Source organism: Onychomys torridus, chromosome 10, assembly GCF_903995425.1.
Source record: "Onychomys torridus chromosome 10, mOncTor1.1, whole genome shotgun sequence".
Lineage (NCBI taxonomy): Eukaryota > Metazoa > Chordata > Mammalia > Rodentia > Cricetidae > Onychomys > Onychomys torridus.
Window position 1 is genome coordinate 27,405,176 of NC_050452.1, and position 18,244 is coordinate 27,423,419.

Sequence of the window (18,244 nt, forward strand, 5' to 3'; positions counted from 1 at the left end):
TCTAGCACAACTTACTGTGCCATTTCTATGGTACACATAACAGACGGGTACTCACAGAAAGGTGATGGCTGTGAGAACAAGCCAGGGAGCATGGGAACCAACTACCACCTTAGCAGGGTAGAAACAGGCGCTGAGGCCATGCCCGCTCTACTCCAGAGCTGCAGGGAATGAGTGTGTATGCAACTGCATCTGTATGGGCTGTGCACATAGCTGTCTCCATGTGCACATTGTCTGTTTAGTCCACATGTGATGCATGTTACCATCAATGTGTGATGCTTACTTGTGCTCTTGCGTGACCTCTGTGGATGACACCTGTAGAAGACATAGCCTGGTGTCTGTGGCCCTGCCCCTGGACTACTTATCTGATGTCCTATTCTGACCTGGGGACAGCAACACAACCAGCAAGTCCGGGCCTCGGCTTTATGGAGTGGAAGCGTGGCAGATGGGCATAGGCTATTTGTGCTGAGTCACAGTGGCCAACGCACCTAGTCCAATGATGCCCAGGGTCTCTCCACGGATCCTGGCAGCTCCTGAAGCCACCTCTCGGATCTGCTCTACACTCTGGACCCGAGTCCCTTCCCGGAGTGCTTGATGCAGCCACGTGGTTCGTCGGTACAGGTTCAGGATGTGGCACAGGGTGGAGTCTGCCGTCTCTTCCACAGATGCTGCGGGCACATTACACACTGCGATGCCTACAAGATATGTGGGGACACATGTACTAGGCCCATAGACTCCTGTCATCCAGTCAGAGCTGCTACTGCCAGAGCATACCCTAGGGTGGTGCTTCAGCAGGAACGTTTAGAAGACACGTCCCACAGCCACCTAGGAGACTCCATGTCATTAGGCACACTTAGGCCTGTACCTGCAGCCTTGCAGAACACAGATGTGAAGGCTACCTGCTACTACTCCCCATTCCCTTGTTCTATTTCAAGTGAGTCATTTCTGGAGGGTGTGGGGGTCCTATCTTGGTTCCTCCTTGTGTCGGGTACCTTTAATTTTTAAGATAGTTTCCAAAAATGTCCTGTCCTCACACCTTCGTAGGAAGCACAGGCAGAAGCATCCTGCTGGGATGGGAAGTAGAGCTGGAGCCACGGCCACCGTGGAGGACGGGCTCATGGCTGAGATGATGGGGTCCTCCTCTGGGGACAAAAGCCAGGGGCAGCCCAAGGCAGCACAGTCTGTGAGCTTAGTGCCTGGGCATGGGCCCTTGAGAAAACTGGGGCACCATGGTTAGGGTAGAGATAGCTCCATCTCACTTGCTCGCAGGACAGTGGGGGTTGTGGAGCCCTGGAGCGAGGCCATGCTTAGCCTGGGAAGCCCTGGGCAACTGGAAGATGTGATTTGTGTAATGTCAGCAAGTGGGGGCCAGTCAGCCCCAAGTTGTGCCTTGGCTTTGGCCCTTTGCTAGTGTGGCCATGGCCACTCAGGAAGGTTGAGTGCCCTGTGATCCAGATGGGGAAGAACTGGGCATTAGTGGCTTCATTAGTAGCCACCTGCTCACCCAGGTAACTCAGACCGCGAATGATCAGGCATTTGCCTATCCTCTGTCCTGTTTGCTTGTGAGCTGCACTCCCAAACGAACTGCTCCCCCACCCCAAAGACAGATGGTAAGACCCACCCCACTCTCCACAGCTGAGTCTAAAGGAACCAAACTTGGACTAGCACTGGGCCATCCCCAGCTGCAAAGTGGAGCCTGTGAATTCTAGGGACTATGGAGACAAATGGTGGGATCCTGCCCAGGGAGGGGCAGGTCAGCCACCAAGGTTTTGGCCCCTGTGGCTTGCCAGGGCAGCATTAACTAACAGATCAAGACTGACTTTCCCACCACACTACTGAAGTTCTCAGCTGCCCCATGGTTCCCAGACAGGTCAGCTCTAGCCTCCCTCTGTAGCCTTAAGGAGCAGAGGAGCAGAATGATGTCAACAGCACACTATAGAGTGCAGCCTTGCTTTGTCAGTGGGCCACTAGCACAGAAAACAGGCTACTCTAGAATGACAAAGTATGGCTATGCTGTTTCAATATAAATTCACGCACAGGTAAGATTTGTGCATGTGTGTACAATTTGAGCACATGTTGCAGCACACATTCCATTTTCTGCTGTCTTAGGAAGAGGGTGATGACCTCTCTGACTGGCCCCTTGTCTTAACCCAAAGCCTAGGGCCTGGTAGGTTGGTGACAACAGAGTGAGTGAAGTCACACCCCCATCCTGTGCTGTCCACCACAACCTGCCCTCCCCAGAGCCCCAAACCGCGTTCAATTCAAGGGGCAGTCCAAGCTCTACTTATTGCCCAATAGAGCTGGAAGGTTAAGTGAGACATCTTGGCCATGGGAACAGGGACTTCAGAGCTCCTACCTAGATCCCCAGCTGACTTGATGTCAATGTTGTCAAACCCACTGCCAATTCGGACGATGATTCTGAGGGCTTTGAACTTCTCCAGATCTTCTCTGGTCAGTGTGATGGTGTGGTACATCAGAGCGCCCACAGCCTCATTCAGTACCTGTATTAAGGGAAAACAGGCTGCTTATGAAGCTCCCAGGACCCATCAAAGGTGCCCAAAAATGCTGAGTGGCCAGCCTCCAAGAGAGGTTGGGAGAAAGAGGGAGCACAAGGGAAGACACGGGGACGCAATGCAGGGGCAGCTGTGTCCTCTGAACTGTCTCAGACGGGGCAGCACGTTAGCAGGAGTCTCAGCAGAGAGTCCAAGGGCAAAGACGAGCAGCAGCACCTGCAATCAATCAGATTCTACGCCCAAAACTACGGGGCCCAGTCCACACCAGTCTCTGTAGAGAAGTGCCAAAAGGACCCAAGTTAACTAACATAGCCAAAGGCACTTGCCACGTGGGAGTGGGCAGGGCCAGCCTTTAAAAGAGCACCACATCCTGCACAAGCCAACTCTGCTACCTGACCTCTTCCTCACTGCACACACCTTACACAAGAGGACTCTGCCTGTCCTCTTCCTCACTGCACACCTTACACAAGAGGACTCTGCCTGTCCTCTTCCTCACTGCACACACCTTACACAAGAGGACTCTGCCTGTCCTCTTCCTCACTGCACACCTTACACAAGAGGACTCTGCCTGTCCTCTTCCTCACTGCACACACCTTACACAAGAGGACTCTGCCTGTCCTCTTCCTCACTGGTACTTCCTGCTGATCTGGTTGGCTGTAGAGCTAAGGTGTTTTTCTGGGGTGGAGGCTGCTCCATGTGGAAAGGCTGGTGCAGCCTCCCTTTGCTACAGCTACATAACCTCAATAGCCGGGTGCATGACCCAAAATGCAGACAACTGTCACTGAGGCAGAATGGCCTCATCTGTCACGAAGAACCACAAAGGTGGAGATAGTAACCTTTCCATTCATGTTGGGCCCAGGAACATCTAGATTACTACATGAGGAAGAAACAGGCAGGTGCTGAGGGAAGATCATAAGAGGCCGAACTGGAAAATAAATAAATAAACAAACAAGGAAGGAAGGAAGGAAGGGAGGGAGGGAGGGAGAGAGGGAGGGAAGGAGGGTAGGAAGGAAGGAAGGAAGGAAGGAAGGAAGGAAGAAAGGAAAGGAAGGAAAGGAAGGAAGGAAGGAAGGAAAGAGAGAGAGAGAGAGAGAGAGAGAGAGAGAGAGAGAGAAAGAAAGAAAGAAAGAAAGAAAGAAAGAAAGAAAGAAAGAAAGAAAGAAAGAAAGAAAGACTGAATTGAGGGCCTCTGGAATGCTGGGGTGAGTAGCCATGGAGTCTATAACTCAGGGCAGGACTGATGGCTGCCCTTGGCTTCAAGGGAATCAGGGCCACATATACTACTTGGATCTGTGTGGGAAGGTGGGTACCCATTTGACAGTGGAGAGGCATGGGGCGCCCACGTGAGAAAGAGTGAGTGGGATGGGCAGCTGAGGCAGCACAGGGAGTGAGTGTGGGCTTCTGGGAAACCACAAGTAAGGGAAGATTAGGTAAGTCCGTGCCAACTTCATGCTGTACAGACCTCAAATGGGCAATCACGAGCACAGGAAAGACCTGAACAGTTCCACAGAACAGGAGAGGCTGAGGGCCATGGGACTAATCCTACACAAATAATTATTGCTGAGGCCCATGGCAGGTACAGCAGTGCAGACCAAAAATAGACAGATCTCAAGGTAGTATTAGAATGGGTTTGTAGTTAGGGACAGATTTAACACCCAACATGGGTCCCTCACTATGTTGGGAAAGGGTTGGCTGTGGGCAGGACAGATCCATACCCTGAAGGTATGACATTTGTTGCATGTCAACATGTGTATATTGACAGCAACTTGCTTCTTTTTGTTTGTTTGGTTGGTTTTTTTGTGGGGCTGAGGATCGAACCCAGGTCCTTAGCGCTCTACCACTGAGCTCAATCCCCAACCAGCAGCTTGCTTCTTATCCTCAGCACTTACCCATGAGAGTAGTGTCTTTCAAAAGCATGTTTCCAATGTCCTACAAATGTGCCAACAGGAAAGGGTGAAATCAAATCATCTGGACCTTTCACAGCACTGACTATTGCCAGTGCTGACTCTTCCATGATAAAAGCCAGTGTGTTTATTTCCTTGAGTTAATTTCCTAGAAATGGAGGGTCCTCTGAGGCTCTAGAACCTGTTGTCCAACTGACAATGAACTTCCTCATGTCACCACTGAGCTTTCTACAACTAAAACCACAACCTACTGTTCACCCACTACTGGTGCTTGAATTTGCCTTCCAGGGTGAAATTTGCCTGTCTATTTTTCTCTGTAAATTTTTTTCATGGTTTTGTTTTGTTTTGGTTTTGGGTTTTTTGTTTTGTTTTGTTTTGTTTTGTTTTGTTTTGTTTTGTTTTTTAATACCTAGTATGAAATCACCTAGCTGCAGGACAAAAACATACTAGGGATGAGCTTGGTAGGTAATGAGCGAGCCAGCAGAGTACCACAGCCCAGGTCACCAACAGCTGTTCTGTCGGCCACAGGTCTACTGCCCATGTACCTCTCCTATACTCTCTCTTTAGTGTTTCCAAGGAAGTCTGCTGAAGGTGGGTGCTGTAGGCCTGTCCCCTTACAACAGGCCTCCAAGAATACCTTCTGTAAGCAACTGCCCACATGTCCCTATCCACCAGCTGTGTGGTCCCAGTAACTTGACCCTAGATGGTCATAGCAGGAATAGCATACAATGGGTGACTAATGCATGCCAGCTACCTTTGGACGGAAATGGGCCATGAGTGTACCCAGCAGCATGTTCTGAATGGAGCTCACACCCCAAACAACACTAGGTTCACTGTACCAACCTCCCTCTAACAGATCACTGAAGCTCCAAACCACACTGGATGGTTTTATCCCCTGATGTGCATAGGGACAGCTACCGTGTGAAACTGCAGCTCTTCCCATCTCACCATCAAGCCTGACATTTTTCTGCTGACATAGTCAAATCTAGGCAGAGCAGACACTGGCTGAATCCTCTGCACACTCTCCAACTTCAGACACCAGAGGGCTTTGCAGCTTTTCTTCTCCACGGAGGAAAGTGGCATCCAGGCTTTCAACTGTTTCGGGATTACCTGACCACCTGGTGGTGGTGAACTGTGAGTTTTCAAGGGACCAGAGGGCTTGTGAAGTGGTTGACAGAAGCAGTGCTTCTCTGTCTAGCTTTCTGCAAGGATTTCCTTTTCCTGCTGACTGGGAGGGCCTGAATGTCTAACATGTGACCCTTGGGCCCACTTGCCCTCACTGAATTTCACTGGTTTACTTTCCTCTGTGTCATTTGAGCATGCCTACAGATTCCCTTCTAGATCTGCATGTCTTCTCTGTGTAGATATGTAAGAAAAGCACCCTTCTCCTGCTCTTCCAATTGCCGCCATCCAATCAGAACACCATCCCAGCCTATAACTTAGTTCACCAGCACTTTGTCCGTACACCTGAAGGCCACCCACTCCTGGGTCCCCTGCTCTGTCCCATCAAGACACTAACAATGAGTCTCAGAGTCTCAACACACTCTGAAGGGGAGCTGTTGACCAATGGCAATGGACTCCTGCACAGTGAAACCCTCTTCTCTCAACCTTTGTCCTGGTTCCAGATGTGTCTGCAACTTGAGCCCAAGGTCAGTGCCTTAGCAATCTGCTGGTACATGAGACACTTCTGCCCATTCATTTCTCGTACATCTTAGTTGCAAGGGACTTCCTCTGGCCTGGGATGTTCTGCACCCATGGGTCATCTCCAGTGGGTACTTCCTGCTGCCCTAAGCCCTCACTCAGCACATACTGGGAGTGATTTCCCTGTTACTTCTTTTTCCTCCTGGGCCCATGTAGTCCTGAGCTGAAGGTCATTTGTGAGAAGTTGTACAGCACCCAGCCCAGGGGTGTTCTGAGATTCCTGTCACAAGTGACTTTCCCACACCAGTGGGCGTCTCCTAGCCCCTCACATAGTCCTCCTGGGTCCATGGCAGAAGAGCTAAGGTCTCTGGGAAGTTTTCTTCGCCGTGTTCTTCACTGACAGTGTAACATTCTCATCTGCAATGTAGACAGTGACACTCAGCCAGTTGTGATGACTTCCTGCTCTCAAAGGTGGAATTTCCCCCATAACAGAGATATATGATAGTTAGTTCCTTTCTACACCTAGAGACAGGTGTCCCACATGTTCAATTACATCTTCATAGTCATTAGGGTACCAGACTCCTGCCTTGTGGCAGTGCCATCCCCAGTATATGGCTTCCCTCTTACAGTACAAGATACCTACCCAAGGCTTCAGCCATCATATCCAATTTCCAGCCAACAGAAAGAGGGAGGGTGATTTTCCTCAGTGAGATCCACCCAAGGTGATGGGCACCTGTGGGTCATCCCTTTCCTGAGACAGGTAGGATCTATGGCAGGATACAATCTGCACAGCCATATCAGCCAAGGGTGCTGGGTAGCTGCCTAGTTTGGGCCTCTGTGAATCAAGCTGCCATACCTTCAAGTACAGATGACCATGAGAATGCATGTCATGTGCTAGGACGAAGGCCCCCAAGTATGGCTGCTAGAATGCTGAGAGGCTGTATAATAATATAGAATGTGCCATGCCCCAGTCTCCAGGGCATGTTTGCTAGTGTTTGGGGAAATCTTCCAGCACGGTGTCCCCAGCTTTTGCGACTAGCTCCTCCCCTCTGAGTTCTGGGTTCTATTCACTTGCCTACTCTTTGCTCCCACTCCCCTCCCGTTCCCTACTCTCCCCACAAGGCCTAAGATTCAGGACTTCTGATCCCTTCCTGCCTACTTCTATGCCCTAAGTGGTAATTCTCACTTTAGCTTTGTGTCTTGCAGCTCTCTGTCTTCTGTTGCTCCCCCATACCTACTACATGACCCTCAACATGGCACTGCCTCTCTCTTGGCTGAAAGCAGCCCACCCCTGTCACACTAGGGTTCCCACAGGTGAGAAACTCTATTTTCCTCAGAGCCTTGCCTCCTTGTAGCTGAGTATCTACATGGAAGTGACAAGTGTCCAAAGACTAGACACACAGAGGCCAGGCTGGAATGACTGTCCCAGATGACTTTGCAGCCACTGGGGAGCAGGGCTGTAGGTCCACTCTATGCCAAATCCCACGCCTGGCAGACTTAGAAGGCTGGGTAATCGGCTAGAGTTTCACTGCCCTCTGGGTCTGAGGCACCATCTGCAGTGGGCCAATAGGCCCACCCTTTGAGGCCATGGTGCCACCAACAACAGAGCCCACCACTCCTCCCAGAGGAGCAAATCTCTAGGCTAGCCAACCAGAACACCCACAAGAGCAGACGCCAGGTCCCTCATGGTTGCAATCCCTGAAGCCTTTTTAGGTTTGTTGTAAAGGATGTTTTCAAGCTGTCTCCAGTGTAAAGTCTGAACTGGCTATGACACAAGCAAAGGCCAGATGAGCCCACTCCAGGTCAGAGGAACCCAACAGATCTAAGCAAACATCAATCACAGAAGCTGCTCAGAGCTGTTAGCCCCCTGACAACAAGCTCTAGGCAGGTACCGTGGGTGAAGGTATTGTGTATCCCAGGTAGCATCCAGCACAGTCACTGGCAGATGCCCACAGTTCCACTTCTTGTAATGAACTGGCTGTGATGTAAGAAACCAAGAAAATACAGAGTAAGCCCATCTCTACCTCCTGATGAGGCCAGGCACAGTGACAGGCCACGCAAGACCAGGTGGTAAGACCTACAGTGGCCAGAGGCCAAGGAGCATGACTAGTATTGTGTGCTGACTCAGATTGCAGCCTGAGGTTGCATGGCCCATGCTCTGGAACCCCCCTACTCCCCCAAGAAACTTGGCCAACTTATGACACTACCTTCTCATGGATCTCCTGTGTGGACTGTGCATCACAGAAGGCTACTGTGGCCACATCCTTCAAGATAGGCATCTCCACTGTGCAGTCCCGGCCATCCAGCAGTGCCACCAGGGGCCGGGGGTGCATGGGCCCGTTCATGATGGGAGGTCGGACGCCTGCAAGAAAGGAGCAGAGCACTTAATGCCCTCAGCAGCTCTAGTCTGTGACCTAAGGACTGTGCTACCTGCTAGAGCTGGAGAGATCAGCCCTGAGAATTTGCTTTACTCAGCATCTATTTACACAGGGCTTTGTAAAAAGCAAATTTAAACTGAAGAAGGAAATGGAGTTTGTGATAGCTCACTGATGAATGAGTGGGCTCAGACCATCAAGCTCTCAAGGGCACAGGACCTGAAATCCCTGGAGACCCTAGCGGGGCAGAGAAGGACAGAAGAACAGAGGAGGTAGGGGACACCTCAGGCCTGGCTTCCTGTAACCATAGGTGATCTTGTCAACACAGAAATGTGCAGATCACAAAAGGATAGGACTCAGGAAAGTGCCTGGTCACTCTGTTGCTGCCTAAAGCCACTGAGTGACTGCCCAGACCCCACAGAAGCCACAGTGGTTTTAGCAGGTGACCCGGCCTGCTATCATTCCTACTGGTAGACTTCAAAGGCCGAAACCTGTGACAGGACAAAAGGGCCACCACTGTCTGAGAACCTACCTACCTCCCAGATCAAGGTGAGAAAGAACCTTAGGCCTGGAGTGCAATTCACAAGAGCACCTGCTCAGTGGGCGTGAGGCCCTGGGTCTGTTTCCTAGCTCCACCAAAGCCTCTACAGGTACAAAATCGGCAGTCCCACGTACTGTGTGGCCACCTTGGGCAGGGCAGCAGACACCTTATGGAGACCAAAGGTAGCTCCACAGTAGCAGGCAGCACCAGGCAGGGCCTTGGCCAGCCCTAGAGCCTCCAAAGGAGTCAGCCAAGAGAATGGACCAGAGAGAAGGCACAGTGGGTGGGGGTGGGGAACAAGAAACAAATCACCACGCAGTCTCCCACTGAGCAGGCCAGAGGTAGCCCTGCAACAGCTGCTGACTAGCAGCAGCCTGTGAAGTTCCCAGTCACCTTTCTTGCCTCTAGGTGCAGAGGCTGCCCCAAGCTGCCAGTGCCAAGGAAGTGCCTCAGAGAATACATGTCACAGAAAGGCAATGCCCTAGGGACTATCACACCCATGTACAGCAGGGCTGGTGGACAATCACTCTTGAGTGCTTCCGGGCCTGGAACTGGATACCTGGGTTGTGACACCGGTCTCACTGACCACCCAGATATAATGGAGCTGCCTTCTAGACAACACTAAGCCCAAGGACTCCAGCTGTGGAACAGAGGTGTTGCTACACAGAGCCCATACCCAGTGTCAATGTGCCCATGAGAAGACACAGCTATACCCCTCCATGCCTTCATAAACAGTAAAAGTAAAGGTGCCAAGACTCGATGGACCCAGACTTCAAGGTGGGGTCTGCAAGGTCACAGGCTTGGCACTTGCATATTCCCTTCCTTGACCCCTGTGGACCACATCCCTAGCTAGCCCCATCACCAGACAGCAGAAGTGGACAAACAGCAACAATCCACTTGTCCTCCAACTTAGACTTGCAAAGTGGCTTTTCTCACATAAAAGAACTCATTCTTGTTGCAGGTAATGGACGTATTGCTATTTTAAAAGGGTTGATAAACATCTACTTTTCTCATTCCCCAGCTTGAACAGCACATTCTGTTTGAATGTGGCGAGCAATGCCCATGTCCACAACTCCTCTAAGACTACAAAGCAAATCCTCAGTGCACAGCCTGAACCTATTGCCTAGGAAATGGCCATTTAGCTAATGGAGGACCTGCCCAACCTGATGGACAGCCCACTCTCTCAGCCTATGAACAGCTCTTCAGGGAGGACCTATGGATGTGGGTGTTGCTAGGCTGGAGTCTGAGCCTGGATCTTCATCCAAAAGATGGGTATGACACCCAGATTCATGTGGGAGGACAAAGACCAAGCCCTCTAAAACTGGTGGGCTCATGGTGCCTCCTCTCCACCCACAGAGCTGCTACAGTGTGAGGGTCCTCCCAAAGAGACCTATCCAGGAGGCAGACAGATCTAGTAACTGGATCCATGCTAGACAGGAACACTAGTCCAGGGCTGAGCTTACTTAAGAGCCTTTCCCAGGCGGAAGACAGAAAAGACAAGAAATCCCTGCTCAGCCTAGCTCAGGACCTCAGGTCTGCATTGGGGCATGCATAGCCTCAGAACTGACCCTCAAGCTTCTTCAGGTAAAGCCTGGCCTCAGCACCCACCTCCATATACTCGGGATACTTTTCTGACAGAAACCAACCCCTAGCACAGTAGCTGGATGACCGCTGACCAAGGCAGCCTGCAAACACCAAGCACATTCCTCAGGCATCCCACAGTCCTCGGCATAGGTCAGCCTGCCTAGCTTATGGCAGTGCAGCCCACGTCCCTCCTGTAGTTCCTTTGCAGATGGCTTCACCTGGCAACCCCTACCAACCTGACATTGCTTAATTGGGGCGGGGTTTCCACGACCATGAATTCGCCTGTCCAAAGCTTTTTGTCTTCAGAATCCCCAGGCCGAACCGCGTCCTGTCACGGAGCCTCATCCCACGTCTTATTGTCTCCAACCAAAGCTCTCAGGCTTCTGCTCCACAGCAGCCACTGAAGCCTGCGTCGGGTTCAAAGTCTTACTAAAAATCAAACACAAGAGACAAGTTAAAATGCCATCAAAGGCCAGCTAAAACTCAGACTCTAGGAAGCTTCACGAGAGTGAAGCTCTGTGCTACATCCTTAGCCCTGTCCAGTTGCAGCTGCCAGAAGACCAACTGGACAGCAAGGCACTCACTCAGAGTTTGTGATTCCAGGTTGGGACAAGCCCCCAAGTCATCTAAAAACAGCTCTATGGTTGGCTACCCCACCAGACTTCTGGTCAGCCCAGACTCCACAGTGTTCTCAAATTGGAGGTAAAAGCAGCCAGCATTGGGCACAGGGCACACAACCGCAGAAAGAGGGCATTGGGCACAGGGCACACAACCGCAGAAAGGGAATCTCTCCTTTATATCTACATTTCCTGACATCTAAGGCTGTCCCAACCATGTCCCAACATGGATCTTTTAACTAGCCTATCAGGAAAGCTTGTCAGGTGCTGGCTTTCCAGCATTCTACCCAACTTCCTTCCCAGTCCCTGCTCAAAACATCCCTGCACCAGCTAACAGTCAGTCACTTGGTTCACCTGAAAGTGCTGCCCAGCTGTGTTGCAAATGTAGGCCATGACATCCAAACACATGTTGGCAGGCCTTGTAGCCCAGAAATCTACGATATTACAGGTGAGCACTAAGCCCAACCTCTGAAGCGTGTCACTGAGTAGCCAAAGCCCTGGTCCCAGTGAACCCCACACAGGGCCAACCACTCAGTTTAGCTAGATATCAGGCTGGCTAGGATAGAGCCTGGCCTTGACACCTCTCAACACCACCAAGAGACAAGACCACTTGTCAGCTCAGGCTCTGAAAGCTCATCCAGAAAGGCCACACGTGGCCACCAATCCAAGGCAGGTGGGGGCCTCAGGACCCAGTGTATTTGGGGGACAGCTCTTTTTAGAAGGCTCACAAACGTTTTCACAAGTTCTCTCTGTGAGTTCCCAGCACATGTGCTCAGTGATGGCTTCCAGGAAGGACATGCCCAGCCTTGAGGAACACCACAGACAATGCAGAACCAGTCAGTAAAGCAGCAACAATGCCCTTGAGCCACAGTCCTTCCCGTGCCAGGCACCTGCACAGGCCCAACTCTCCCCTTAGCAGGTGCCATGATAGACTTTGCCAGCAGAGGGCGCTAGGGTGCCACTGCAGAAGGAAAGGACCTGAAGTCAGGATGCTGGAAGCTCTGACACAGACCTGTGGCAAGGAGTGTTTGTTCCTTGCATGGATCACTGTGTGATCTGCGATAGCACAAGCAGCAGCTATGTGGGGACTCGGGGACCCTGTCTCAAACTACCAACCAATAAAAATCCTGCAAATGGCCAGAACTTCTCAGCTAGGACCAGATCCCTCCTACCCTTCAGCCATCCCCCCATCCTCTTTAAAGGTACCCTGGGAAGGGATTCTGCAGCAACAGAGGGAATCTCCTCCAACTCTAGGCACAGATCCCTCTGGGGTACAAGGCCAGCTCTACTCCCAAGCAGCCCTCTCTGGTGACAAAGCTGTCCTGAGCTGGTCCCTACCCACTTCTGGAGGCCAGAGGACAGAATCTGGCCACTCAGATCAGAATGTGAAAGTGCCTGCTGCCTAGCAAGAATGGAACTGAGGGCAACACAGAGTAAGGTAGGTCAAACAGCGCTCCATGAATCTCCAGGACAGTCACTACCAAAGGCATGGGTAAAACACAGCAGGACGATGGGATGGCACGGAGGGGAGGTGTCCAGGAGAAATAAGAGTGTCACAGCCAGCTGTGACCTATATCACACACCAGGGAAGGCACAGAATAGAAACCATGATAAAAGGCATGGATTTGCCACCAAGACTCATTTTCAGTAATGTTGGTCAACTCTGTGTGTCTATATGCTGCATGAGTTACAACAGATAGTGCAGGTCTTGATAACCTGAGAACACCTGCTCATTTCAGAGCCAATTGGGAACACTATCCTCACTGGAAGAACACAGGTCGTATGTGATATTCCAGCTTATTAGAGGCTGCCTCCCTCCCTGCCCTTCTTAGCAGGACATCTTCCCAATGCTGTAGGGTGGCCGGGCCTGGTAGAGGACACAGAGGTCATGAGACTTACAGAAAGCTTCACTGGAGACTTGTCTCCAGACAAAGCAGCCCTGTGTGTATCTCCACTGGAGACAGTGGCCGGAAGAACATCACAGCCACACAGAACTGACAGCAGGGTAGCAATGCCTAGGGAGAGGCAGAGATCCTTCTTGGTCCCCACTATCTATGCCTCCCTGTGAGCTACAAAACCCGCACCCCTGGCCCATACAACATCACCCCAAGCCTGGCAGATTTTTTCCTTGAGGCACCCAGGCCAATGCAGCCCTGTCCCTCAGTCTCCAAGCTTCTTCTACACTGCCTATAGCATAGGTCTGACGCTAACTGAAGAACATGCAAAGACCTAGGACCTCACAGCAGCGAAGTCAGGTAAGGTTGACAAGAGGCCACACTAAGAGTTTCAACTTTATAGGAAATAAGCATGGTTCCTAAAGATACCACCCCACAGTCCACAGCCTGGGCTCTGGGAAAGATGGTCCATGTTTATGGTCATGGTCCTCAGCACCTGAGGGAAAAGGGTACTGCAGCTGCTGCAGGAATGCAGAAAGACTCAGGAGGCTGAGCGTGTCTACCACACAGAACTCATAAAGTCACCGTTGACAGTGACTGTGAAGATACAGAATTCAGACACTGGTGCTGGCAGGCTTTCAAGAAACATGGCTGAACTACAAAACCAACTCAACATAAACTGCTACTTCTCTTATGTAGCAGCTTCCATCCCAGGGCTTGGAAGCAGGCCATCCTGCCCAGCACCATGCAGGCCAAGTCCTCTCCTGCTACTAGCAGGATGAAAGCTAGTGTACAGGTATTGCCACGCAGCAAGGACCCCAGGACATTTCTGCTTCACACACCATGCCAAGGAGCCACAGGGCCAGGAGGTAACATGGGCAGGGTTCTACCCCAAAGGGGTCCTCAGCAGTACCTAGGTCTAAGGATGAATGTTCACAGAAGCCTGTTGCCAGGTTACACTGCAGGGCACGCATCACTCTAGTTCAAAAGGCAGGCAGGAAACAGTGGGTTGTCGGAACCCTGAGGGGAACACTGAAGCTCTCTGAGCCTAAGGCCCATCTGGAGAGCGGTAAACACACAGCTGAAACCCAACTAAGGCCCACAGGTGACAGAAGAGAGATAAGAGGCCAGCGCAAGAACAGTGTATGACTGAGGTCCACCAAGAATCTACAGGCTTCAGTCCATATTATGTAAACTAGCATGGCACAGTGCCCTCAAACATCTGTGGAAGCAGGCTGACACACACAGCAGGGCCATGCCTGACCAAGCTCCAGAGTGGAGAAAGGGTAGCTTCAAACCACAGCTGCCAGCCTAAATAGTAACAGGACAAGGAAACACACACAGTTCCGGAGAATAGTATCACCCCATGCTGTCCCTGAACTTGGCACATCCCACAGCTGTTACCCCATGTTGTAGATGAAACACAGAGAGATCACACATGAGCCCAGGCTCATATTCATGTCCACAGCTATCATTCTTCCAAAGACCATGCTGCCTGAGGACTCAAAGGTGTTGGCCCACTCTATAGCAGTGGACCTGATGTCCTGCACGCCAGCTACACTGAGGTAGGCATCCTGTACACCCCTGTTTACAACAGACACAAGCTCTCAGATTCTGGAAATGACAAAGCAGAATCATGAGGACACATTCACTACCTGGGGAAAAAAACCACGTGGTGTCATCTTGCTGACACCCTGGCTCGCAGGGTTTACCTTCCTGAATACTGAACTACTAAACTTCCCTTTTCCTTCCTAGAAGGCAAATCTGTCCTAACCAATCACAAAGTCATCAGGACAAGGGTCATGGCCTGGAAAGGTTTGACAGGCAAGGCCAGGATCAAGGCTGTCCTCTTGATTTCTGGAAGGCAATGGGCTGGGCCCGCCCTCCACACACCCCATAGGAAATTCTGACCCATAACCCTGACGGTCTGGGTGCAGAGCAGCTTCCCACAAACACACACACCCTTATATATACATAGGCCTTCTGGGAGTTACAACTCTGAAATGGTGCAGTCTTGGGGGAGGGGTACCCACCACCAGCCCGGGATGGAGGGCAGACCTGGAGGCCCTTAGCCTGCCACACCCTGAAACAGGCTGTCAGGATCTGCGAAATGGCCTTGTCTGATAAGAGGTGCAGTAGGCCATCACAGGGCGCCTCCCTCCTTTCCTCCTGCCCACAGTTCCGTATTTCCTGCTGGCAGCACACGCTGCAAGGATTCTCCCTCTGCCATCTTTCAGGCTGTGAGGAAGGAGGCAGTGTCCTTGTGAGGGCAGAGATGGGTTCAGACCCTCTCATTATTAAGCCAGGGGGGGGGGGGACACCATGGGGCTCTTGGGCGGTGGGCAAAAGCTCCTTAGGGCTGGCTGGCCACCTCTAGGCCGCCCCGCCCGAAGGTGGGGTCGGCCCCACTGCGCCTGCGCCAGGCTGCGCGGCCAGAGACCGCAGCCGAGGAAGGACTGCCCTCCACGGCGGGACCCCTGTGGGTGAAGGACTTTCACAGAGGAGCAAAAAACTTAAGTGGTCCACAGCCAGGGGCCAAGCTGAGCATCACTAAGTCGCCTGGAGGCGTGATGGGCGTGTATGCCACCCATGTTCCCTCGGTGCCACCTTTGGAGAGCTGCCCGCTCTCGGATCCGCCAACCCCCAGGCCCAGGCGGGATCCGCAAGCTCGTCACTCGGGGAACACCTAAAGTCCCGCCCGGGTGTCCACGGGAAGGAGCCTCGCGGGGTCGCGGACCAGGAATACAAGCCCAGCTCGGCCACAGCCTGGGTCGTAGCACCACAGGCCCCTTTGTCACCTGCACGGGTCGCGAGCGGGCAGGGGAAGATAGGGACGCGCACTCCTGTGCAGCAGCCCGCGCATGCGCACCGCCCCGTGGCCACACCGCATCCCCCGCCCCTCCCGCCGGCGCGCTCACGGAGCGCGCACGCGCACTCGCACACAAAGCCAGCGCCGCGCGCGCCCGGCCGCCCCGCCCCCGCCCGCCCGCCCCCCTCCCCCCCGCCCGCCCGCCCGCAGCCGGAAATGCGCGCGCGCGGCCTTACCGAGCGGCAGGCCCTTGTTGAGCAAGTGCGAGCTGCCCATTGAAAGGCGCGGGTGGCCGCGGGCCCCGATGAGTCCGGCGCTCTCCGCCGCCGCGAGCCCTGCGCCTGGGGCGGCTTCGGCGCAGTCTGCTGCTCCGCCCGGCCGCCTGCGCCCGGCCGCCGCCGTGCCGAGCCGCCACCGCGCCGCCAGCCGCGCTCCGACCGACGAGCGGGCGGGGACACGCGGCGCGCGCGCGCGGGCGGGGCCTCGGTTGGTCTGCTGTTTGCCGGCAAGGCGGCGCGCTGGACGTACGCGGGCGGCTCAGGGGCCGCGCTGCCCGCCGGCCCCGCGCTCGGCCCCCACCACTCGCGCCCCTCCCAGGCTGGATCCCCCTTCCTGGACACGCCCCCAGCTGTTCCCGCCCCGGGCCTCCCCTCCCCTGCGCGTACCCGGGACTGCGCCTCTGCCACTCCTTGGCGCGGTGACCCGGGCCGGATCCCGCTTGGTGGAGCTGCCCATCCGCGTGGGGCGCTACCGGGCTGGTTGCCGCGGCCTCAAGCGGACAGCGAGAGGGGCGCACCCGGCCTGAGTACGGCTGGAGCTGGGGCCGCAGACCCAGGACCAGGAGCTGGACAGCGCCCTAGCCGGGGAAGGTGATCTGAGTGGGAGGCTGGCTGTTGCTGGGACTGTCAGACAGGCGTGGCAAGTGATACCACTTAGCTGTTTAAAAAAAAAAAAAATCACGAAAACAGCCCAAACTATAGGGTGCTGAAGGCCATCTTGTTACCTACGTCTTTTGAAAATCAAATCTTTGAGAAAGGTGGACAGATCCAGTGACAGATGACAAGGGTCTGGGCGTCTGTTTACAAAACAAATGCTTTGAAAATACCTTCCAGTTCTATCCCTTAGCAGACATGGATGGAGAAAGGATCTAACAGGTGGACTTTCGAACCTGCTGCGGTAGTTCCTAAACAGACTAAGGGCTGGGGGAAGGCCAGCAAACATACACCTCCCCTTAGCCCCCACCCCCAGCCCCGACTGCTTCTCCCAATCCGCTCCAGTTTTCTCTGGCAGCAGGTAACTCCCTAGAGATCGTCCAAAGGGCTCCTCCCAGTTCTTCCATCCTAGCATGGCAACTCCATGGCAGCTGACACCTCCCATTTCTTCTCAGCCTGCCCAAATTCTCGTCTCTTCTTGCACAGTGCGACCAGGGCCACCACATAACTCCATCACTGTGAGGGATTGTATTAGGGCTTGTTTAAACCCCTTAGGGCCTCCCATTGCACTAGAGGAAACCCAGGCTTCTTGTCACCATCGCACTGACTTGGACCCATGTGCCTGCTGTAGGAATACTCTTCGTGTCTAGGCTGTTCTACTCCAGGGACAGCCTCTGCGGCAGGGGTCTGCTCCTGAGTATTTGAAGTGGAGAGATGTGGAAATGGACGGGGATTCTGAACATTCCCATCCTAAGAGAGCCCTTCCGACTTTATGCTTGCCCAGAGGCACCTGCACCACCTGCTTCTGCGAGAGGAGCTGGTGTCTGTTGGGCCACACTCACCCTGCACTCCACTCTGCTCAGCATTGCTCAAATCCTGAAGCCCTGAGTCATGATCCTGGGGCCAGCCAGGAAGAGAGTGTCATGTTCCCCCTTGCCCTGACTATCTCCATCCCAGGCCACAGAGTAGACTGGGTACCTGGTAAATGGACCCATCCTGCCTGCCTCACTCAGCTGTCTACCTTCTGGCACAGCAGTCCTTGGGAGGAACCCCCAGCTCTTCCCTTATCGGAAAACACCAGGTTTGCATCCAAGGAATGGGCCTAGTAACACGGCTCTTCTCCAGCTTGACGAAACCACATCTGTCTGCTGAGGCTAGAGGACACTCCGTACCCAACCAAAGAGACAGACTGTTCCCAAAGCACTATCCTCTGCACCAGCCCTTCTTCTAAGCAGTCTGAGACTCTTAACTCTGCTGTTCTCAACTGTTGTTCAGATGATTTCATAATTTACAGATAATAGTGTGGAAACTGGAGGGGGCTTTAAGCATATCCACTCCAAGGCATATTCTAGGCCCTAAGGAGGTCTCCAGTGTAATGCTCACTTCCTCTTCTGGTCACCAAGACATAGACATCCACATATCTGCTGAGCACCGAG

General features: G+C 53.1%; 1 protein-coding gene across 4 annotated transcripts in view; it reads right to left on the minus strand.

Annotated features, from left to right (window-relative positions):
- Ctbp1 (C-terminal binding protein 1) overlaps nucleotides 1-16,424 on the minus strand; it is a 25,859-nt gene extending 9,435 nt beyond the window's left edge. Inside the window, exons 1-5 of one of the 4 annotated variants that reach the window (XM_036200695.1) lie at nucleotides 16,113-16,421; nucleotides 10,792-10,984; nucleotides 8,263-8,417; nucleotides 2,354-2,498; nucleotides 486-692 (exon numbers count right to left, since the gene is read on the minus strand). In XM_036200695.1, coding sequence (XP_036056588.1) covers nucleotides 486-692; nucleotides 2,354-2,498; nucleotides 8,263-8,417; nucleotides 10,792-10,798 — 514 coding nt within the window. In that variant the 5' untranslated portion in view covers nucleotides 10,799-10,984; nucleotides 16,113-16,421. Of the gene's footprint in view, nucleotides 1-485; nucleotides 693-2,353; nucleotides 2,499-8,262; nucleotides 8,418-10,791; nucleotides 10,985-16,112 lie in introns of all 4 variants that reach the window. The other 3 variants (XM_036200694.1, XM_036200693.1, XM_036200692.1) reach the window with 3 other exon arrangements.
- Between the last annotated feature and the right edge of the window lie 1,820 nt (nucleotides 16,425-18,244).